This window comes from Otolemur garnettii, unplaced genomic scaffold (assembly GCF_000181295.1).
Source record: "Otolemur garnettii isolate 467f Iridium unplaced genomic scaffold, OtoGar3 scaffold00105, whole genome shotgun sequence".
In the NCBI taxonomy this organism is placed as follows: domain Eukaryota; kingdom Metazoa; phylum Chordata; class Mammalia; order Primates; family Galagidae; genus Otolemur; species Otolemur garnettii.
Genome location: NW_003852500.1, coordinates 2631143 through 2653668, shown reverse-complemented (window position 1 = coordinate 2653668; position 22526 = coordinate 2631143). Strand labels below are relative to the sequence as shown.

Here is a 22526-nt window from a genome sequence, read left to right as displayed (position 1 = left end):
AAAAAAAAAAAAAGAAAAGAAAAGAAAAAAGAGAAAGAAAAAAAGAGAAGAAAAGTCTCATATGTTAGGCAACCTCTGGGAAGGGGGTCAGGGTGCCAGAGGTTGGCAGAGATGACTTTACTACATTAACACTCCCATGTTACCTAGATTTCTAATCATGTGTACATATTTCCCCATTCAAAAAGGTGATAGGTCACAATTAAGTTTATGTACTGCAAGGGCTGTAGGAGGCCCAGCCTCCCCCTTCCTAAGCACCAGAAGCCTTGGCCTCTGCACAGACATTCAGGAGGGAATGCTCTTCCCTCTCCTGGGTTGCCTGGCAAACTCCTACTCAGCCCTCAAGGCCCCACTCAGGCCACCTGAGTCTCTCCCCACTGAGAACCCTCTGCAGGGCACCATGTCTATCTGCACCCTCAGTCCCAGCACCTGAATGCCGCATGCTTTACCTTTTTGTCCCACTGCTGATGTAGGTAGCGCAGGAGAATGTTTGTCTTTTCTGTCACGATGACTAAAGGAGGAAAAACAGAAAGTCGCAGAAGAGGTGGCAAAGGAGCTGGCTGCAGTGGCCCAATCTCATGGATGGGCTATGCTCCCCACTCCCTGGCCTCCTGACCTGTCTCTGCTCTGAGTGGTCTTTCAAAGGCTAGAAGTCAGCAACCCCAACTGGAGAGATTTCCAAAAGCCCAATGATTTCACTTCTCACCAGACAGATGGCCACTAAGAGGCCTGAGCCAGCTGTTCTTCCAGGTCACTGCTTCCTATGTGCAGGATCCCATCCTTGAGCAGTGATGAACCCCAACACGCAGGTATGTATTCCCAGGTAGACCAGCAGCACAAATCTACATAGTGGCACCCTATGATCACGACCCCCATCCCAGCAGTCTCCAAGTGTTCAAATGGATGGATTCCAGTTTTTTTCTGTTTTTTTTTTTTTTTTTTCCAGGAGAGTCTCACTGTATTGTTCAGGGTATATGCCTGGGCTCAAGCAATCCTCCCATCTGAGTAGCTAAGACTACAGGAGTGCAACCACCAACCCCCAGCTTGGACTCTTTCATACCATTTAAAACACCACGATCATGTCCTCCTGCTCTGTTGGCCCCTCTGCCCGGATCCCCTTTCCCTCACTGTCTGGCCCAGGCCTGGATGGATATCCACCCCAGGCTCCTGCTCCATCTGTTCTGCTTCCTCCCTGCCCAACACTTGTGTTAGGGTCTAAGTTTTTGTCTGATTTGACCTGAGTGGGAAGGACAGGGCCAACTCGGGCCCCGTCTGGGTTGAATGTGAGTACCAGCATGTGTGGCAACCAGGAGCCCAGAGAAAGCCAGGTTTCCTGTAGCTCCCAAAGGAACAGATGGCATCCTTGTGTGCACTCCCAGACCAAATCCTCCACAGGTCACCTTCGGTACCTCTCCTGAAGCCCTCCTCCACCCAACCCTGCATTCAGTAGCTATAAATGAACCCAAGCCAAATCTCTGGCCCAGGCTGTAAGCTGGAGGTCACCTCTGCATCCTGCATTGTGGTCCCTGAACCACACCCCTCAGCAGCCAGATGGGACAGATTAACTGAGGCCACTTACTCTGTTCAGACGGGTACTCTCGAGTGGGCAGGTAGACTGAGGGACGTCGGTTCTATGGGAGAGTTGGAAAGGGGTAGGTTAGAAGGTGGGCCTAGGGTCCCCCTATCCCTCAGCTTAGCACCCAGCCTTTAATGCATACCAGAAGACACACAAGGATGTGAGGTGGGGCTGGACTTGAAGGCTAGCCTTGGTTCCAGCCAAGACCCTAACTGGGGGATGCCCACCACCTCCAGCCCCCAATGGCTCCCCATCCCTCCCAGTTCCAGAACACACACTCACTGAGGCTTTGCACACGGAATCGGCATGAAATCGACTAAAATTGCTTTTGTTGTAGACCGGCAATCCTTTCAAAAAATCTGCCTAGAAGATACAGAAGATGGTAAGTGAGAAAGCGAGCAACTTGCTGGGTCCTCCCTTGAGTACTTATGGGGATGGGCTCCTGGGGCACTTCTAGTTTCTTTCTGCCTACTTTTCTTATGGATCAAGTGTTCCAGAACACACACAGAGTTAGCTGCTGCATGCACTCCCACAACCAGAAAAAAGTAACCAACCTGGGATAAGTGCACATTCTCTGGAAGGGTCCATACAACAGCCCCATAAGTAGGCATGAGGTAGGGAATCTGAGGCTTGGAGAGAATAAACCACTTTGTTAAAAGTCAAACTGCAGGCTGGGCACAGTGGCTCACACCTATAATCCTAGCACTCTGGGAGGCTGAGGCACGTGGATTGCATGAGCTCAGGACTTCAAGACCAGCCTGAGCAAGAGTGAGACCCCATCTCTGCTAAACTTAGAAAAAAAATAGCTGGGTGTAGTGGTGGACACCTGTAGTCCCAGCTACTTAGGAGGATGAGGCAAGAGGATGGCTTTAGTCCAAAAGACTGAGGTTGCTGTGAGCTATGATGATGACACAGCACTGTACCCAGGGTGAAAAAAGTGAGACTGTTTCAAAAAAAGAAAAAGTCACACTGCAACAAGTAAGCAACAGAGCAGAGAGCTGGACATGGCCCTTCTAAGAGCCCACAATAAAGGGCGGCTACAGTCCCTCTGGGCACAGCTGTGCTTGGTAACATAAACTCCTAGGATAGGGCCTCCTGGCCTCCTTTTTCACAGTCTACCTTTGACAGAGACCTAGGATGGAGAAAGACTCATCTATCCTAAGAAACTCTATTGGCCAGCTTGACAATAAATGTGAGTGGAGAGGGAGGAGAGGCATCGTCTGTGGGAGCTTTGGCTATGCAGAAACAACAGCTGAGGGTTCAACAAAATTTTTTTTTTTTTTTTTTTTTTTTTTAAAAAAAAAAACTACAGGGCTTTATTATTCCCATCACAAAGAGCAGGCCTTCACAGGACGGGGGAGCAAGATGTCAGTGGGGAAGAGGGCCTATTTGCCAGCAATAAGTGGGTTCCGCAGGACCACAGTGACCAAGTCCCCATGCAGGAACGTCTTGGAGATGTAGCGGTCTTTGTTGACTGGCTTGGACTTCTTCTTACCCTTGCCACTTTTGGGGACCTCGGTCCACATCTCCTTCACATTCTCCAGCACCATGTTGCAGTGCCTATCAAAGGCCTTCATCCGGCCCAGGAGTTTCGTGTTATTGCGGCAATTAATAAGCACTTGGGTATTGTTCTTGACTGTATGAGCACAGAGAGTGGACCAGTGTTAAATTCTTCTTCCTCCCACTTCTGTAGCTCCTCTGGGGTCATCTCACTCTTGGGCTTGTTGAGGAGGCTCATGGTGGTAGCTGTGCTCTTAAGTCACTTCCTTCTCCTCAACAAACTTCTGACGTCAGGAAAAACCCAAAAATCCAAGTTTGGGGCGGTGCCTGTGGCTCAGTGAGTAGGGCGCCAGCCCCATATACCGAGGGTGGTGGGTTCAAACCCAGCCCTGGCCAAACTGCAACAAAAAGAAATAGCCAGGCATTGTGGCGGGTGCCTGTAGTCCCAGCTACTCGGGAGGCTGAGGCAAGAGTATCACCTAAGCCCAGGAGTTGGAGGTTGCTGTGAGCTGTGATGCCACAGCACTCTACCAAGGGGGCAATAAAGTAAAACTCTGTCTCTAAAAAAAAAAAAAAAATCCAAGTTTGAACATGTTCTTTCAGGTTTTTAAAGCTAGCTCTGCTTTTTAGATAATGTTGTGTGAAGCAATCATGTCTGTGACCAATCAGCTTGGGAGCTGCTCCTAGGGTCCTCACACCCCAAAGTCAGTCCCAAGGCTTGAGCCTGACCTGTCCATGGCATGGAGCCTAGGCCCCTCATGGGGAGAGCGACAGAGCCTGAGAAGAAGCAGGTGTCCCTTTTTGGCCAGTGGCTTCTTGGAGTAGGGGGCTCAGCTGTCCATGTTTTGGGGCCCAAGTGGCACCAGATAGCCAGCAACAACAGAATCTGTTCACTCTCCCAAAGCCCTTTTGTTTTTTTGGTTTTTTTATTTTTTGAGACAGAGTCTTATTTTTGTTGCCCTAGATAGAGTGCACTGACATTATAGCTCACATTGACCTCAAACTCCTGGCTTGGCTCAGTGATCTTCCCAGCTCAGCTTCCTGAGTAGTTAGGCATACAGCTACCCATCAACACATCTGGCTAATTTTTCTATTTTTAGTAGAGATGAGGTCTCACTCTGCTCAGCCTGGTCTTGAACTTTTGAGCTCAAGTGATCTTCCTGAATCCACTTCCCAGAGTGCTAGGAATACAGTCATGGCCACCAAGCCCTTTTTGACCTGCCACTGTCAGTCAGGCCTGGGGTGAGACAGCAGAAATGGGTACATCTGGTGTAGGGTTTCCCCAAGTGCCATCCTGGACCAGGGGCTTCCTGAGTTCCATCTCTCTATGTATGATCTCATAACCCAACCAGGCAGGAGGAGGTGTCTCCCTGTCAAAGACGAGGAGACTGAGGCAGAGAGGTCACTCAGTCCCAGCAAGAAAACAAGGGGGTCAATTTGAACCCAGGTGTGGGTTCTTACCCAACCTCTAATGCCAAGATCCTCACATTCTCAAACATGCCTAAAATCCAAGGGCTTGGAGCCCCTATAGGTTATAGGACAGGAAGGTTGACCCATCCTCCTCCCTGAAATCCAAGAGAGCCACCCTAGGGGAGATTGCTCTTCAGACAATTTCCCACCACCCTTTGGGACAGGCAGGAGCAACAGTGTCCTCACTTCCACAAGGTCCAGTCCCTCTCCTGGGCCAGCCTGTGAAGCTAGAATGTAGTGGGGAGGCCTCCCCTTCCCATCTAGGAGGTGGCTCTCACGTTTTGCTGCCCTGCTACCCTGGGGCCAGCTCATAAGTCTCTCAAACCTCCATGCCTCTCTATCCTAGGACCCCAGCCCCAACTCAACCACAGACTATGGGGCTCAATCACTCAGCAAGGTTTTCTTAGGTCTCTACTATGTGGTAGGCTCCAGCCAGGTACCAGGGCACTGGGTGACCCTCAACAGATCTGCCCCCACCCTCAGGGAGCCACAGGTGTGGATCAAGGAGCCACATAGCAAATGGGAAGTAGCTATGGGAATGGGGTAATTCTAGGGCACCATGTAAAGTCAAGGACAGTGACAGCCAGAGATCTAGCCTGCCCAGAGGCAGTGATGCAGGTGCTAAGACCTAAAGGGTGAAGAGAGGTCCCTGTCCCCTCCACTTCTAGTGTGGCTCCCATTGGTCTCCTGTCACACCCTCTGCCACCCTCCAGGAATGCCCCTTGTTTCTCCGTGTGGGAAATACCTTCTAGACCCCCCTCCCCCATCTCTTCACTCCCCCATACCTCAGGAAACTCTCCCAGAGCCTTGCTCATACCCAGATAAGGTCAACTGTTTACATGTCCACCTCCCTCGCTGGACTGGCACCTTCCTGAGGGCAGGACTCAACCCTGGGCCTCTGGCAGGGCTCACATGGGGCTGGGCAGCTAAGTGGTGAATTGTACAGAAACCACAGACCTACTGCACTCAAAACTGTACATACCTCCCTGTGTGACCTGGGGTGAGTGACCTCCCAGCCTCTTGGCCTCCCCTGTGAAATGGCACATTCCAAGAGGGCCACCTCCCAGAGTTGTTCTGAGTCTCAACAAGACAATACAGGGAAAGCTTCCCACAGAGGGCGGCTGTGACCATCAATGCCTTTGTGCTGAATAAATGAATGAAGACAGTGGAGGCCACACTTTCTGTTAGGTAAGCTGGAAATCAAGGCCTCATGACACAGGAGGAAATCCTCACCTCTGCCAGGCAAATCAGCCACAGCAGGATCCTGAAGCCATCTATTGCCTCAGCAAACACGCACTGAATGCCTGTGTGCCAGTCCCACTGTTACCTGCACCAGCGACTCAACAAAGAGAGAGGAATAGAAACAGTGTGCCAAGAGAGGAGACAGAGACATGTGGGTCTTTCAACGTTAGGAAAGGCCTTATTCACAGGAAGAAGAGCACTCCGGGCAAAAGGAGCAGCAGGTGCAAAGGCCCTGGGGTGGGGGAGAATATGGCATGAGAATGAATGAAAACAAGGCCAGTGTGGCTGGAGTTCACAGATGGTGAGGTAAAGAGAGTGCAGGTGAGGTCACAGAGGTGAACAGGAGCCTTGAGGGTGGGAGTGGGAAACTGGAGTTTCATCCCAGTTATAATAGGAAGCCCTGGAGTGTTTCATAAGCTAGAAAGTAGTACAATCTGATCTATATCTTTAAAAACTCCTTCTAGAATTAGGTAAATTATGGATCATCAAATGGGTGGGATCAAGGCAAGGAGACCAAGGAAAAAGCTGGGGCAGGCACTGAAGCAGGGCACTGGGGAGGGGAGGGCAGTGGCAGTACAAGGACAAGAGTGAGAAGCCATGGATGGCTTCAGGTGTGCTCTGCAGAGCCAACAGCATCCTCCTACAACTGGGTGTGGAAGATGAAGTTGTAGCAATGAATCAAAGATAACAGGTGGCGCCTATAGCTCAGCGGGTAGGGTGCCAACTACATATACCAGGGCTGGCAGGTTTGAAACCACAGACCTACTGCACTCAAAACTGTACATACCTCCCTGTGTGACTTGGGGTCAGTGAGCAGGCCTTCCCCAGCCCAGACCTGCTAAAACAACAATGACAACTGCAACAAAGATAACACCTAAGCTTGGTGACTTGCACATTAGAACCCACCTTCTCATTTTCTTCTGACAGGTCTTCCTTTGACTATTCCCACCACATTCTAAGGACTGTGGATTGTGGGCTGGGCCTCTGGGCCAAGGGGCAATGGGCTCTTCATTTATCTTAACCAGACCTCTGATCACCCCTGACAGCTCTTAGGATCCCAAATATGGGGGGATGGGGAAATGCTTTAGCTCATCTCTTAGGCTAGGTCACTGTCCCACTTCACAGGTAGGGAGATGGATCCCCAAAGCACAAGACCCATAATCTCAGCACAGTGAGTGGCCCAGAGAGGATTTTTAACCTCCCAACAACAAATTTCAGATTATTCCCACCTCAAGATGAGGAGACAGCTAGGAGAGGATGTCACCAACCCTGAGTCACCCAGCTCAAGCATTCATTGTCCTAAGCTTTTTGCGACATCAGTTCCCAATACAGTACAGCTCCCAATACCCAGCCCTGTAAGGTTCGAACTATCACTACCCTCATTTACCAAGGACAGGCCCTGGGGATCAGAGAGATGGAACTGTTCACCCTTAGGACAGGTGGGGCCCCAGAATGAAGGGGGGTGGGGTTAGAGCCCTGGGGGACCAGGGCAGTCGGCGATGTCGCACTTCCTTTGGCGACAAAGCCCCGCATGTCGAAGTTTCAAGCCCCCTCTCCTCCCCCGACCCCCAGGCTGGCCTCCCAAACTCTCCTGAACTGAAGAGGCCCAAGTCCGGCGCACTGAAACGAAGCCATAGCTGGGAAGTCTCGGGGGACTCCATCCCCACCCAAAGCGATTTCCGGGGGGAGCCACGACCCGGAAATGAATGAGTTGTCAAGGCCTGGAATTCTAGATGAGGTCAGGGGTTGAGAGAAGGGGCTGGGGCGGGGTCAGCAGGGTCACGGCAGGGTCCGGGGGTGGAAGGTCACAGGTCAGAGTGAGGGGCGGGGCCGGGCCTGAAGGGGCCGCGCAGGGTGCTGAAGGGCCTCGGGGTATACTAGAGATGGGTGGGCCCTCGGCGCCATTTTGTCGAGCGGAGAGAGAGTACAGGCCTGGCGCCACCCTCACCATCTTCTGTTTCCTCCGTCGCCGCCTCAGCCACCGCCTCAGCCGCCGCCGCCGTCGCCGCCACCACAGCCTCCTTAGTCGCCGCCGCACAGTAACTTCCAGCCACAGCACAGCCCACACTGATGGCACCACTGCCCCTCCGTCATTGGCCCGGACCATAGCTCCGCCCCATAATGTGGGTGCTCTGCGCACTCCCATTGGGCATATCTGAGTAACTCACACGTTCATTGGTCGCCACGCCTCCGCCCTTCGTGGTCAAGTCTGGTTGAGAGAGCAAAACCCCGCCCAGTGCTTGGAAGCGCTGGGAAGTGAGATCCGGCAGTGGGCGGAGGCCACGCTTGAGAAATCTCCTGGGAGTTGTAGTTCACGACTCCGGGCGATTCCACAGAGATCTATTCTTTCTAGTGTTTATTGAGTTTTTAGACCCTATCTCTTGAAGTTGTCACAAAAGCTGCAGAAGTCGGGCTCTTCCTTGAGGTACCAACCTTGAATTTCAGCGTATCTAGACAGCTACAGCACTAGCCGCTTGAATTAACTTTGAACTGACAACTCAGACCCACTTGATTGAACATTTCTGTAGCTCCCTAATACCCTAAGGATGCAGTCCCACTTCTTCGGCCCCAATTACAGACCCTGCTGGCCTCCCTCGCCCACCCTGTGTCCTTACTCATACCCTCTCCGTCCTCCTTCCAGGCTCTCCCAGACTCTATCAGTTTCTCCAGGAAGCTTTTCCTGATTGCTTCTTCCCAAAACCAAGGGAGGCATTGGGCTTCTACAGCCCTCACAATTTCTCTCCCAGCCCTGACCCCTCCCACCCTCCGTGTCCCCACTGCTCAGGTACATTATACTCCCCTCGTTAGACTGACAGCCCCTCCAGGCTAAGGACTGGGCAACTCAGTACATTTCAAGTGCTCAATAAGTTGCTAAGTGGAAACTACTATGTATATTATTACCCCAACAATAACAAAGCAAATGAGAAAGGAACATTTCATTTTACAGGCGCCAAATGAGCCTCAGAAAGCTAAAGCCTTGCCCAAGGTCACACAGCCCATCCCCAAGGGGCAAGTGGAGAATCTGAAACCCTTCAACTTTCCACCAGCCTTCCCAGACCTGTAAAAGTTAATAGCATATATAAGACACATGGAAAATTTGACATGTATTAGACATTTAATATTTCAAAATTATTGATAATTCTTTGGGGTGCAATAAGTTTTGCGACTGTTTTAAAGGGCCCTTATCTTGGCGTTCTGAAATATTTACAAAAATAACCTAATGCCCGAGATCAGGTTCAAAATAACCAGGATGGGGCATGACAAGTTGCCCCAGACTCTAGTAGAGCTGCGTACTGGGTAGATGGGGTTTGTCGTACTACTCTGTGGTCTGTTGTGTATGTTCAAAATTCTTCCTAACTGAAAAAAGCGTAAAAAAGGAACTTGGCAAAGTGTGACTTCCACTCCCATCCAAACTTCCCGTGGGAGAACTCATGTCCACGTCTTTACTGCTCTCAATCCTGCAAAAACAGCATCAGGCAAGGTAGAGGAAAGGGAAATGCTTTAATGGGGGTCCTGCCGGCAGCGTCGGGTTCCTCAATGGCTCAGCGACTTGCGGCCCTTGAGCATGCGGCGAAGGATGACCTGGACGCCAGCTGGCGTGCTCAAGCGCCGGATCCAGCCGTGCTTGCGCTTGCGTTTGATGTTGCTGGGCTGATACTCGTTCCCGCGCGCCTTGCCCCGCGCCTGCTGCAGGGTGGGAAGGCCCCAAACGTCCGGGAGCCCTAGCCAGGAGCAGGGTTGGAGCCACCTGCAGAGGTAGAGAGACGGCGAGATAAGTCAGACGGGGTGCAGTATGGCCTGACCTCAGGGCTCGACATCTCTCAACCTCAGCTTCTCCCATTTGTGCAGTACAGTCTGGCAGCAAAAGGCGTTCCATAGATGCGCAAGGCATTAGTATGGACAGTAAACAGCTGGCCTCAGCCTCTGACACCGCCCTTTTTCCCAAATTCGGGGAAGCGTACCCTTGAAGGACTCAGGACTCACCTGCCACCCAGCAGCGCCGCCGACCTACCCGCGGGACCCAACAAGGATCCGACAAGGACAGCCATATCCAGCCGCCGGTCCAGCGATTCCGACAAGCCTGAAGTTCCGGAGCCGCGAAACAAAGGCTACTGGGAAATGTAGTTTCTCCTGCTTCGGAGAAACGTAACCATTGGGGGTCCCCAAAGTTGTAGTTCCACGCCTGCGCGTCACAGGAGTGAGCGTCCGTGCCCTCGAGGTGGTGTAGTTCTTCATATTGACCAGTAGGTGGCAGAAGAATGGAACTCATCATACGCGTGCGTACAGGACTTCATGTCGCGTCCTCTGCTGGGAGTTGCAGTTTCTACTGCGGACCTGGACTGTGTGTCCCTAGGTGGCCGCGGCGCAGCTGGTGGCAAAGGCAGGAAGCAGCTGGTTAGGCTTCCCAGACCCAGCAGGAGCTGGGCAGATGGCACACGGCTAGCTGGCACCTATTCCCCAGCCGAAGCCAAGTCTCTGCCCCTTGGCAGGAAGCCCAGGAGGCCTGAGTTCAAGCTGGCTGGGTGTCCTTAGAATGGTCCCTGCCCCTCTCTGGGCTTCAGTTTCTCTCTCTCTCTTTTTTTTTTTTTTTTTTTTGAGACAAGACTTACTTTGTCGCCCTTGGTGGAGTACTGTAGCGTCGCAGCTCACACCAACCTTCAACTCCTGGGTTTACACGATTCTTCTGCCTCAGGCGCCCGCCACAACGCCCGGCTATTTTTTGTTGCAGTTTGGCCGGGGCTGGGTTCAAACTCGCTACCCTTGGTATATGGGGCCAGCGCCCTACCCACTGAACCACAGGCGCCGCCCGGGCATCAGTTTCTGAATGTATAAAACTCAAGTATGGAAAGCTTGCCATTAGCGATCCTACCCGCTTCTGGGCCCTAGAAGAATTTTCTAATACTCAGAACAGAACATGCTCCTTCCCCTCCCCGGGAAGCTCACACACTCTCCATTGCTCCTTATTGCCACATAGGGAGATATCCAGCTCTGCCAGCAGACATGCAAAGCCCTCTACACACAGGCATCCTAAATTTCAGCCACACTCTCCTCTCTACCTGTGTTCCCCAATCCATCCTTTAAAATCCTCTTCTCCAATCCTTGTTTGTCCCTTCCTCTGGCACAATGCTAACTTGATGGGGCTCTCCCAGAGTTGCAGGGTTCTCTCTAGGGCTAGACCTGAGGCTGAGTCTGAACAAGTGCCCTAATATTACTCATCTTGGAGCGGGTCCAGAGGGGGGCGTTGGGGAGTGTTTGCTGAATGAATAAACTGTGTAGTCTTCTTGGTGTGCCTTGAGTGGGCAAGAGTGGGTGGCTGGCTGGACCTAAGGGAACTCTGGCAGCAAATTCCAGAGGATGGGAGCAGGCGAGCAGCAAGAATAAGCAACCCCTTATCCTCTGAAGCCCCTCTTACCTGCACCTTCATTTAATGAAACACTACCACAACAATAACAATGCCAATAACTATTGAGCATTTACTATATGCAAGACACCGTGATGGGTGCTTTACCTGTAGAGCAAACTTATGAGAGAATTAATTTCATAGAGAACTAAATGCAGGCTCAGGGAAGTCACTTGCCTGAGGTCACACAGCAAAGGTCAGAGGCTGGATTTGAGCTCTGGGCACTCTGACTTTGGGCTTTCCTGGAGGCCTGCCTTAGCTCAGCCAGGAACACAGAGCTAGGGCCCTGTTCAGTCATCTGTTAAAGTGGCTAATTGTGAAATTTCAATTCCTTCATTGTATACAGCTCCAAAGACTTCTGTCTAAAGGTTTAGCAAATAACAGTTTCCAGGATTTGGAATCACAAGCCGCGGGTTCAAGTCCCAGCTTTGCCCCTTGACTGCTTTTTTGCCCTTGGTCCCTTTATGCGCCTCAGTTTCCCCATCTGAAATTGAAAAGATCTGGCAATCTCTGCTTCTAGAATGGAAAGGTCAACACAGAGAGAAGCCTGGGGGCTTTGTTTGGAGAGGACCGTATTGTTCAGAGATAGGGACTGGCTGGGAAAACCCATTCGCAGCGAGAGAACCCCAGACGCCCACTGCCAGGAGCCCCGCAGACCTAAGGGTGCAACCCCATCCCCTTTGGGCCAGGCCCAAACCCTCCCTCCACCTCCTAGAGCCCCTAAAAGAGGAGGAGCTGTTGCTCCAAGATCCCGCCTCCATTCCGGAAATGCCGCCTCTGATTGGGCACCTAACTAGGCCAGATCACTCCGCAGTTGTGGTAGGTCGAGGTGCCCGCCTGTCGGAGCGCGTCCCCGCCCCCGAAGGGGAGGAACTTAAAGGGCCGGCTCTCTCTGCGGCTCTGCACTGACTGTGTGGGGCCCGCGCCCGCCGGCGAACCACGCTGCGTTCCTGACCCCGCGCCACCATGTAAACGGCGCTGGCAGGCGGACGCTGGCTTCTTCGCCCGGGACCCCTCCGCCTCAACCCAACCAACCCTGTGGCCCTAGATGAGGTGAGCTGGAAGCGGGCGCCAGGAGGGGAGATCGAGGCCTCCGGGGCCTCCACTTCGGGGTGAGGAGATTATCTGCACAGCCCGCATTCGGGCTCCTGGGAAGCCACCGAGCTCCACTGGCCCTGACTCCGCTGCAAGGATGACGGGCACCGGGGAGGCGGGGAGTAGGCTCTGGGAAGGGGGGCTGGCGCAGTGCATTTGCGCTTCCCTTCGCAATCAGGGATTAGAGCCCCATGCAAGGTGGAGGCACGGCCTACTTTCTCTCTAGTACGTCTGAGGCCACTACGGGGCCAGTCTTTGGCGTGCCTTACCCTGGCTGTGCCACGGCGGGGGGCTCGGGGTTTATCCTATATCTGCTCCCTAGACAAGGAGGGTGCTCTAAGCGGGTATCCCCCTTGAGTTATGTAACAGCCCGCGGTTGCCATGGACACGGGGGCGGGGGTGGCCCAGGAAGTGGGATGGAGGCCTGGAGGCCCCCAACCAGGGCCTTGCTTTATCCATCCTCCTTTCCATTGCTGGGAACTTGTTTTGCAGATCCCAGATCCCAGGCTATACAGGGAAGCTTCTTCCCAAACTGTCTGGGCCTCAGCCTGTTCCTCTGTGACACAAAGTCTTCTGGGGCTCAGTCCCCAAACCCCTCCCACAAGGCTTCATCTTTTCTGGTCAGATTCGGAGGCCAGAAGCCTGGGATGGGAATTCACTGAGATTTGCACCATTCTAGATTCCTTAGGAGGCCCTCAAGATATGAGTTAGTGAAAGAAGAAGTGTATGCTAGAATGAATGGGCTTACAAGGGCACACTGATAAAAACTTCAGCTTTGGGGGGAGGGAGTGTCTTCAGGGCTAGGCCATATTTGCTACAATGTTTCCCCTCCTCCAGGACTTCACCACTTTCTCTGTGAACACCTATGGGGCCCTAACAGAACATCTTGGTGCCTTGGCTGGACTTCCAGTCTGGCTCACCTGACCCAGGTGCAGGCAGTGGGTTCTGTAGGGGTAGAGGTGTCCCATTTAGATAGTCCCTGAGCTGGCTGCTGCCCCCACTCACAGGACACATCATGCTGACTGGGGTGACAGATGGTATCTTCTGCTGCCTGCTGGGCGCACCCCCCAACTCCGTAGCACCGCTGGAGAGTGTGGAGTCCAGCGATGGCTACACCTTTGTGGAGGTCAAACCCGGTCGTGTGCTGCGGGTGAAGCACGCTGGACCCTCCCCAACCCCCACCCCACCTCCACCATCACCACAAGATGCTGCCCAGGGGGACAGATCTGGCTTGGTCCACTGCCAGCGCCGGATTACTGTCTACCGCAACGGGCGGTTACTGGTGGAAAACCTAGGCCGGGCACCTCGAGCTGACCTTCTGCATGGGCAGAACGGCTCTGGAGAGCCACCGGCTGCCCTGGAGGTGGAGCTGACTGACCCAGCAGGCAGTGATGGCCGCTCAGGCATGGGCAGTGCCAACAGTGGCAATGGTAGTAGTGGGCGGCGGCGGCGAGCCAGACGCCCCAAGAGGACCATCCACATTGACTGTGAGAAGCGCATCACTAGCTGCAAAGGCACCCAGGCCGATGTGGTGCTCTTTTTCATCCACGGTGTTGGCGGCTCCCTGGCCATCTGGAAGGAGCAGCTGGACTTCTTTGTACGCCTAGGCTATGAGGTGGTGGCACCTGACCTGGCAGGCCATGGGGCCAGTTCTGCACCGCAGGTGGCTGCAGCCTACACCTTCTATGCACTGGCTGAGGACATGCGGGCCATCTTCAAGCGCTACGCCAAAAAGCGAAATGTGCTCATTGGGCATTCCTATGGGTAAGTTAATCCTGGCATAGTGAGGGAGGATGAGGGGCCAGAAAAGTCTCATTAACATACAGAGCCAGACAAGGATTCTTGTCATCATTGCTGTTCGAGACAGAGGCTCACTCTGTTGCCCCCAGCTACAGTACCCTGGTATCATAGATCACAGCAACCTCAAACTCTAGGGCTCCAGTGATCCACCTGCCTCAGCCTCCTATGTAGCTTGGACTACAGGCGCCTGCCACAATACCTGGCTAGTTTCTCTATTTTTAGTAGAGATGGGGTCTCGTTCTTGGTCAGACTGGTCTCAAACTCCTGAGCTCCAGCAAAAATCCACCTGTCTTGGCCTCCCAGAGTGCTAGGATTAAAAGCATGAACCACTGCAGCTGGCCAGCACTACTGGCATTTGGGGCCAGCTAATTTTTTTCTGTGAGGGACGGTAGAGTATTTAACAGTGTCCTTGGCCACTGTGTACTAAATGCCACTAGCACAATCATTTAGTGTTGATCAGGATCATCAAAAACATCTCCAGACATTTCCAAATGTCCCTTGGTGGGCAGAATTACCCCTTACTGAGAACCACTGCCTTAGACTAAATTCAAAAATTGGCTGCCCTAGAGATCCCTGTGCAGTCTAGAAGGACTATTTGTATTCCCATTAATTCTACATATTTACCAAAGCATTGATTGCTGTAATTCACTTGCCTTTAAAGAGCTGGTAATACCATCTAAAACATCCTCTGTGGAAGGCTTTGGGCCTTGGGGACAAGCCCCCACTGCCAATTGGCCCCATTTGCACCTTTACTCAAGAAGAAAGGCAAGATTAGATCAGCCAGACAAGTTAAGAACCACTGTTTTAGAGATTGTAGCTCATGCACTTAAGGCAAGAAAAGGAATTAAATTACTTAAGTATCTGAAAGAAAGAAATCCAAGATGAGAGGTAACATAGCTCTTATTTATATGGTAACACCACCAAAAGTTGATGCTTATGATAAATGATTCCTTTAATTCCATGAACACCCATCTACATAGTTGCTGTGACCCCATAACAATGACATGAGGTCAACATATTTACCTCTTCAGAGATTTGAAAACAATCTGAACCTTAGAGAGGTTAAGCAACCTGCCCAAGGGCATATAGTCATTGGCACAGAGAGGTTTGAGTCCTGGATTCTGTCCCTTTTTACAGCAGAAGTTTGCAAACTTTATTTTTTTTAGATAGAGTCTCACTCTGTTACCCTGGGGTTGAGTGCTGTGCCAGCATCATAGTTCACAGCAACCTCAAACTCTTAGGCTCAAGTTGTCCTCATGCCTTGGCTTCCTGAATAGCTGAGACTACAGACACCCACCACAATGCCTGGCTAATTTTTTTTATTTTTAGTAGAGACGGGTCTTGCTCTTGACAGCTCCCCAGAGTGCTAGGATTACAGGCTTGAGCCACTACAGCTACCCAGCCTGCAAACTTTTTCTTTCTTTTTTTTTTTTTTGAGACAGAGCCTCAAGCTATAGGCCCTGGGTGGAGTGACGTGGCATCACAGCTCACAGCAAACTCCAACTCCTGGGCTTAAGTGGTTCTCTTGTCTCAGCCTTCCAAGTAGCTGGGAACACAGGCGCCTGCCACAATGCCCGGCTATTTTTTGGTTGTAGTTGTCATTGTTGTTTGGCAAACCTGGGCTGGATTCGAACCCAACAGCTCTGGTGTATATGGCTGGCGCCTTAGCCACTTGAGCCACAGGCACCGAGCCATGCAAACTTTTTCTTAAGGGGTCAGATAGTGAATATTTTAGGTTTGCAGTCCATCCAATCTCTGTTGAAACTTCACAATTCTGCTGTTGTAGTGCAAAAGCAGCCAGACATAGCTGTGTATTTACAAAACATTTTTCAAATCTCCAAATTTCTAAACTTTATTTATGAAACAAGCACTAGTTCACAGACCATCATTTGCCATGATGGAATGAAGAGCTTGACTCTGGGGGCTCTTCAGGCTATATACTTTTCCACCTTGCATAAGGCAAGCAGATATGTCATACCTAAAAGGAGGTGGGAAAAGATCCTAAAAGGGATGGGATACACAATACACAGAAGTAGTGACCTACTCTGGCAGTCAGAGGGTTTGTTTGATCAGATTGCTTTTTTTTTTTGAGAGTCTCACTATATTACCCTTGGTAGAGTGCTATGGCGTCACTGCTCACAGCAACCTCAAACTCATGGGCTTATTAACCAGCTGGATGAAAGTATTTCAAATTGTATACAGAAACAGTACACTGTACCCCATGATAGTATTAATATCTATGCTGCTATGATTTAATAAAAAAATAAAATAAAATAAAATAAAAGCAGCCATGGATAGTATGTAAATGAATGAGCATAGCTGTGTTCCAATAAAACTTTATTGCAAAAATTAAAAAAAAAGGCTCAGCGCCTGTGGCTCAAGCGGCTAAGGCGCCAGCCACATACACCTAAGGTGGCGGGTTCGAATCCCCAGCCCGGGCCCGCCAAACAACAATGACGGCTGCAACCAAAAAAAATGGCCGGGCGTTGTGGCGGGCGCCTGTATTCCCAGCTACTTGGGAGGCGGAGGCAGGAGACTCGCTTGAGCCCAGGAGTTGGAGGTTGCTGTGAGCGTGATGCCATGGCACTCTACCCAGGGGGACAGCTTGAGGCTCCGTCTCAAAAAAAAAAAAAAAAAATTAAAAAAAAACTCATGGGCTTAAGTGATTTTCTTGCCTCAGTCTCCCAAGGAGCTGGGACTACAGGCACCCACCACAACGCCCATCTTTTTTTTTTTTTTTTTTGGCTGGGGCTGGGTTTGAACCTGCCACCTCTGGCATATGGGGCTGGTGCCCTACTCTTTTGAGCCATAGGCACCGCCCACGCCCATCTATTTTTTTGTTGTAGTTGTCATTGTTGTTTAGCCGGCCTGGCCGGGTTCCAACCTACTAGCCCAGTGTATGTGGCCAGCACCCTAACCACTGATTTACAAGCGCCGAGCCTCAGATTGCTTTCCTAACACTTGGTGGTAAGTAATTTTTACCCTTTTGGGGGTCATGGTGACTTTAAGAATCTGATGAAAGTGGCTCAGCACCTGTGGCTCAAATGGCTAAGGCGCCAGCCACATACACCTAAGCTGGTGGGTTTGAATCCAGCCCAGACCCACCAAAACAACAATGATGTCTGCAACCAAAAAATAGCCGGGCACTGTGGCAGGCGCCTGCAGTCCCAGCTACTTGGGAGACGGAGGCAGGAGAATCACTTGAGCCCAGGAGTTGGAGGTTGCTGTGAGCTGTGATGCCACCACACTCTACCCAGGGTGAGAGCTTGAGGCCCTGGTTCAAAAAAAAAAAAGAATCTGAGAATCTGATGAAAGTTTTGAATCCAGATCCTCTCTTCAAAGCAAATTTCACCCTCAACACTCAGTCTCATGATTCTGGGCCATTTGAGATACCCACCCATCTCTCACTCCATCAGGTGCCCATGTACCCCAGGGGAAGAACCTTTTGTTGTTGTTGTTAATACTGATGCAAAAGTACAGGGGAGGAATCTTGATCTTTAGGAACTTGCCTCTGTGGTGAGGGAAGAACATTAATTCCCTCACTGCCTATATTATGCTGACTGCCACCCTTCAATCTGCCCCACCACCCACCCATTCTGGGCAGTGTCTCCTTCTGCACATTCCTGGCACATGAGTACCCAGACCTGGTGCACAAGGTGATCATGATCAATGGCGGGGGCCCTACAGCGCTGGAGCCAAGCTTCTGCTCCATCTTCAATATGCCCACCTGTGTCCTTCACTGCTTATCACCCTGCCTGGCCTGGAGCTTCCTCAAGTGAGTGCCCCTGAATTGGGTGGGAGGGGATACTGTGCTGCTGGGGCCGGGACTGGCATTGGGGGTACCCCTGGTGGCCGGGTTGGCTTGAGGGGCTCCAGCAGTACCTCCTAACCACCAGGGCTGGCTTTGCCCGCCAAGGGGCCAAGGAGAAGCAGCTGCTTAAGGAGGGCAATGCCTTCAACGTGTCATCTTTCGTGCTACGGGCTATGATGAGTGGCCAGTACTGGCCCGAAGGCGATGAAGTCTACCATGCGGAGCTCACCGTGCCCGTCCTACTTGTCCATGGCATGCATGACAAGTTTGTGCCAGTGGAGGAAGACCAGCGCATGGCTGAGGTAGGAGTGGGCATCTGGGAGCTGCCATACCCCCACATTCCCTTCCTGGAGCCCAGGACATTGGCCTCTAAGATGGGCATGATCTCTAGATATGGGCAAATGGGGGCATTAGATCTAGAATCAATGGTAGAATCCAGATAGCAGATCTGTCCTGAACAGGTGTTAACAAGTATGCACCATCCTCAACACAGGTAGAAGGCCCTCTTCACAGCTGGAAATGTGTGTAAGAAACCAATGACTGGCCAGGCACAGTGGTTCACACCTGTAATCCTCTGGACGGCTGAGGCGGGAGGATCACTTGAGTGTTCAAGACCAGCCTGAGCAAAACAAGACCCTGTCTCTTAAAAAAAAAAAAATAGGAAAATTAGCTGGGTATGGTGGTGTGCATCTATAGTCCCAGCTACCTGGGAGGCTGAGCAGGAGAATTGCTCGGATCCAGGAGTTTAAGGTTGCTGTGAGTTAGGCTGACACCACTGCAGACTAACCTGGGCAGTAGGTTAACTCTGTCTCAAAATGAACAAACAGGCTCAGCACTTGTGGCTCAAGTGGCTAAGGCACCAGCCACATACATCTAAGGTGGCAGGTTCGAATCCAGCCTGGGCCCGCCAAACAACAATGACAGCTGCAACCAAAAAATAGCGGGGCGCTGTGGCAGGTGCCTGTAGTCCCAGCTACTTGGGAGGCGGGGGCAGGAGACTCGCTTGAGCCCAGGAGTTGGAGGTTGCTGTGAGCTGTGATGCCATGGCATTCTACCCAGGGGGACATCTTGAGGCTCTGTCCCCCCCCCCAAAAAAAATCAAAATGGACAAACAGTGCTTACTGCAGCAGCACATATACTAAAATTGGAATGATACAGAAAAGATTAGCATGGCTCCTGCACACGGATGACATGCAAATTCATGAAGCTTTCCATATTTATGGAAACCCAAGTGCCCATCAACCCATGAATGGATTAATAAATTGTGATATAGATATATGTATAGTATGGAATACTGTTAAGCCATTAAAAAGATGGAGAGTTTACGTCTTTTGAATTTACCTGGATAGAGTTGGAGAACACTCTTTTGTAAACTATCAAAAGAGTGGAAAAGCAAGTATCCAATGTATTCAATACTAATATGAAGCCAGTAGACAAACTAATACATGCCCACATGAGAGAAAAACTCAGTTTAATTCAAGTTGGGGGGAGGAAGAATGGGTATCGGTGTGCTACTACTTAATAGGCACAACATAAGGGTATATGGCACACCTGGGTGCAGGACACAACTACAACAGGGACCTTACCTAATAAACATAAAGATTGTAACCTAATTGATTGTATCCTCATACTAATCTGAAATTTAAAAAAAAGAAAAAAACAAACAAAAAATGACCTATATGATTCTAGAAGGAGGATAATAGAGAATTTTTGTTTTTGTTTTGAGACAAGAGCCTCAAGCTGTCACCCTGGGTAGAGTGCAATGGCATCACAGCTCATAGCAACCTCCAACTCCTGAGCTCAAGCAATTCTTTTGCCTCAGCCTCCAAAGTAGCTGGGACTACAGGTGCCTGCCACAACGCCTGGCTGTTTTTTGGTTGTAGTTGTCATTGTTTGGCAGGCCCGGGGTGGATTCAAACCCGCCAGCTCAGGTGTGTGTGGCTGGCGCCTTAGCTGCTTGAGCTACAGGTGCTGAGCCAAGATAATAGAGGATCTTTAGATTAAAAACTCCCCAGAAAATGTCATGGGATCCTTAGTACTTAGAATAGCTCTGAACTGGTAGTTCTTTTTTTTTTTGAGACAGAGTCTTACTTTGTCACCCTTGGTAGAGTGCTGTGGCATCACAGCTAACAGCAAACTCAAACTCTTAGGCTAAAGTAATTTTCTTGCCTCAGAGGCGTCTGTCATAACAGCCAAGCTATTTTTAGAGATGAGGTCTTGCCCTGGCTCAGGCTGGTCTTGAACTCCTCAGCTCAGATGATCCATCTACTTTGGCCTCCCTCCCAGAGGGCTAAGATTACAGGCATGCTCCATTGTGCCTGGCCTTTGAACGGTGGTTCTTAACCAAGGATAATTCTCCCCTCAGGGGACATTGGAAATGTCTGGAGTTATTTTAGGTTGTCACAATTGAGGATGGTATAGAGATCTATGGGTATCTGCTGGGTGGAAGCCAGAGATGCTGCTGAACATTCTGCAGTGCACAGGACAGCCCCCTAGGCAAAGAATGATCAGACCCCAAATGTCATTAGGGCCAAGGTTGAGAAATCTTGCTTTGGCATGCAAGGCTTTGTTTGTCTATCTTTCTACTTACCTATCCGGTTGATTCTCACCCAGGAGTGATTCTGCCCCCAGGGACATTTGGTAATATCTGAAGACTTTTTTGGGGGGTCTCATTATGTCACCCTTGGTAGAGTATTATGGCTTCACAGCTCACAGCAACCTCAAACTTTTGGGCTTAAGCAATTCTCTTGCCTTAGCCTCCCAAATAGCTGGGATTACAGGCGCCCACCACAATGCCCGGCTATTTTTTGTTGCAGTTTGTCATTGTTGTTTAGCAGCCCAGTTGTATGTGGCCAGTGCCCTAACCACTGAGCTACAGACACCCAGCTGAAGACGTTTTAAGTTGTCATATTATGGGTACATGAGGGTTACTGCCACTGGGCATCAAGAGGACCAGGCAGGACCTAACAGTGCACAGGACAGTCCCCAAACCCAAAGAATGATCTAGTCCCAAATATCATTGTGCTAACATTTGGAAATCCAGTAGGCAGTTAATAAATAATGAATACCTAGATGGGGTCCACCGGGATGATAGGCCATCCTCCAGTTTTCCCTTGTAAAGAATTAGGAGGATGAAGGGTAGACCAGAGGAGGAACCCATGCTGCCCGCCATGCGCGAATGGTGGGGGAAACTCAGCCTGACCCATCCTGAGTCTCAAGTCTCCTGCAGATCTTGCTTCTGGCCTTCCTGAAGCTCATCGACGAAGGCAGCCACATGGTGATGCTGGAATGCCCTGAGACCGTCAACACACTGCTCCACGAGTTCCTGCTCTGGGAGCCGGAGGCCTCGTCCAAGGCTCTGCCCTCGCCCCTACCTGCGCCTCCAGAGGAAAAGAAGTAACTGGCAAGCCAGCAAGGCATTGCTTGGTGAGCAGAGCTGCAGGAAGATGAAGCCAGGAGCGGGCGCCAGGTCCGCAGCGCGGACCATGTGGGTCGGCCTTTTGCTCTCGTGGGCGGGATCAGGCCAGGAAGACGCCCCCAGGCCGGTTGGGCGTGGTGTAACGTCTGAGCGAGCCTAGTTGGACGCTCAGCTCTCCGCTTCTGTCCTGCGAGGCCCATCGGTGTTTTGGGGCCAAAGCCAGGATGCCCGCGGAAGATGACCTTGTACAGAAGTCCCTCTTTCTTCCCCCTCCAGCCAAAGACACGGCCGAGACAGGCCCTCCCCACCCTGCTGTCTTCCGTGTTAGCCATGCTTTATCCTGGGACTCCCGAGCCCCCTAGGGACCCTCAGGGTCCGTCCCAGTGCCCAAGACCCTCCCTGTCCCCTCATTCCTCAGCTCTGGGAGCTATTGTTGCCCACCAGGGTAGGGAAGGGGGCTGGCGCCACTGAATCTGCGCATTTGAACTTGTAACTGAATAAAAAGTGACAATCGGAGTCCGGACCTGTGCTTGGTGACCGCAGAGCAGGGCCTTCACTGCCCTGAGCGGTTAATACTGGTGTCTACCCCTCAGAGCTGACCTTAAGAACGTCTGGGGTCCAGGCTTGCTTTCTGATTCCCTCATCCCTCCTCCCAGAATGCAGGAGCTATACAGGCAGTATTCCCAGGCCAGGAAGGAGGCAGCTTAACAAGAAGCTCTTCTCTGGTGAGGAGGAGTGCAGCTGAGGTTGAGGTGAAAGTCAATGGACACTTTGCATGAGATTATAACTGCCATTATTGATTGTGAACTGTGTTGAATGCCCGATGCCCATCTGTTCATTGAATCCCACTCATCCAACCCCACCCAGCAAGTTCATGCCTCTTATTATCCTAATTTATTTATTTAGTAGAGACTATATCTTATTATGCTGCCTAGACTGGTCTTGAACTCTCAACCATCCTCCTACCTTGGCATCCCAAATTGCTGGGATTACAGGTATGGGTCACTGTGCCTGGCCCATTAGGGTCATCTTTGTCATAAAGATGGTTTTTCTTTTGAAACCACAAAATGTCTTTCCTTTTTATGTGTGACTGAAAGACTTTTCTGCCCCAAGGCTGTGCATTTGCTCTTCTTTTATTCCTTTTTTAAAAATGAACCTGGGCTCAGCGCCTATAGCTCAACCGGCTAAGGCGCCAGCCACGTACACCTAAGGTGGC

General features: G+C 51.1%; 3 protein-coding genes, 1 non-coding gene and 1 pseudogene across 5 annotated transcripts in view; 2 read left to right on the top strand and 3 right to left on the bottom strand.

The window, feature by feature from the left end:
• Positions 1–7868, bottom strand: part of DDA1 (DET1 and DDB1 associated 1) — a 10245-nt gene extending 2377 nt beyond the window's left edge. The window contains exons 1-4 of one of the 2 annotated variants that reach the window (XM_003796542.3): positions 7734–7868; positions 1856–1936; positions 1577–1628; positions 447–508 (exon numbers count right to left, since the gene is read on the bottom strand). In XM_003796542.3, coding sequence (XP_003796590.1) covers positions 447–508; positions 1577–1628; positions 1856–1936; positions 7734–7736 — 198 coding nt within the window. In that variant the 5' untranslated portion in view covers positions 7737–7868. Of the gene's footprint in view, positions 1–446; positions 509–1576; positions 1629–1855; positions 1937–5328; positions 6338–7733 lie in introns of those variants that run through there. The other variant, XM_023517189.1, reaches the window with a different exon arrangement.
• LOC100951695 lies at positions 2859–3401 on the bottom strand (annotated as a pseudogene).
• A 1013-nt stretch (positions 7869–8881) lies between the features above and the next one.
• On the bottom strand, positions 8882–9857 carry MRPL34 (mitochondrial ribosomal protein L34). The gene is made up of 2 exons (XM_003796541.3): positions 9770–9857; positions 8882–9533 (listed from the first exon to the last, which is right to left on the bottom strand). Exons 1-2 carry the CDS (start codon positions 9832–9834, stop codon positions 9320–9322), a joined length of 279 nt encoding a protein of 92 aa, XP_003796589.1. The 5' UTR covers positions 9835–9857; the 3' UTR covers positions 8882–9319.
• Positions 9858–12079: 2222 nt separating this feature from the next.
• Positions 12080–21826, top strand: ABHD8 (abhydrolase domain containing 8). The gene is made up of 5 exons (XM_003796540.3): positions 12080–12239; positions 13289–14045; positions 17686–17856; positions 17978–18194; positions 21122–21826. The coding sequence occupies exons 2-5, from the start codon at positions 13297–13299 to the stop codon at positions 21290–21292; spliced, it is 1308 nt and encodes a 435-aa protein (XP_003796588.1). The 5' UTR covers positions 12080–12239; positions 13289–13296; the 3' UTR covers positions 21293–21826.
• LOC111727429 lies at positions 19007–19113 on the top strand. The gene has a single exon (XR_002774987.1). It is a non-coding gene; the product is annotated as a U6 spliceosomal RNA (small nuclear RNA).
• Positions 21827–22526: the final 700 nt, after the last annotated feature.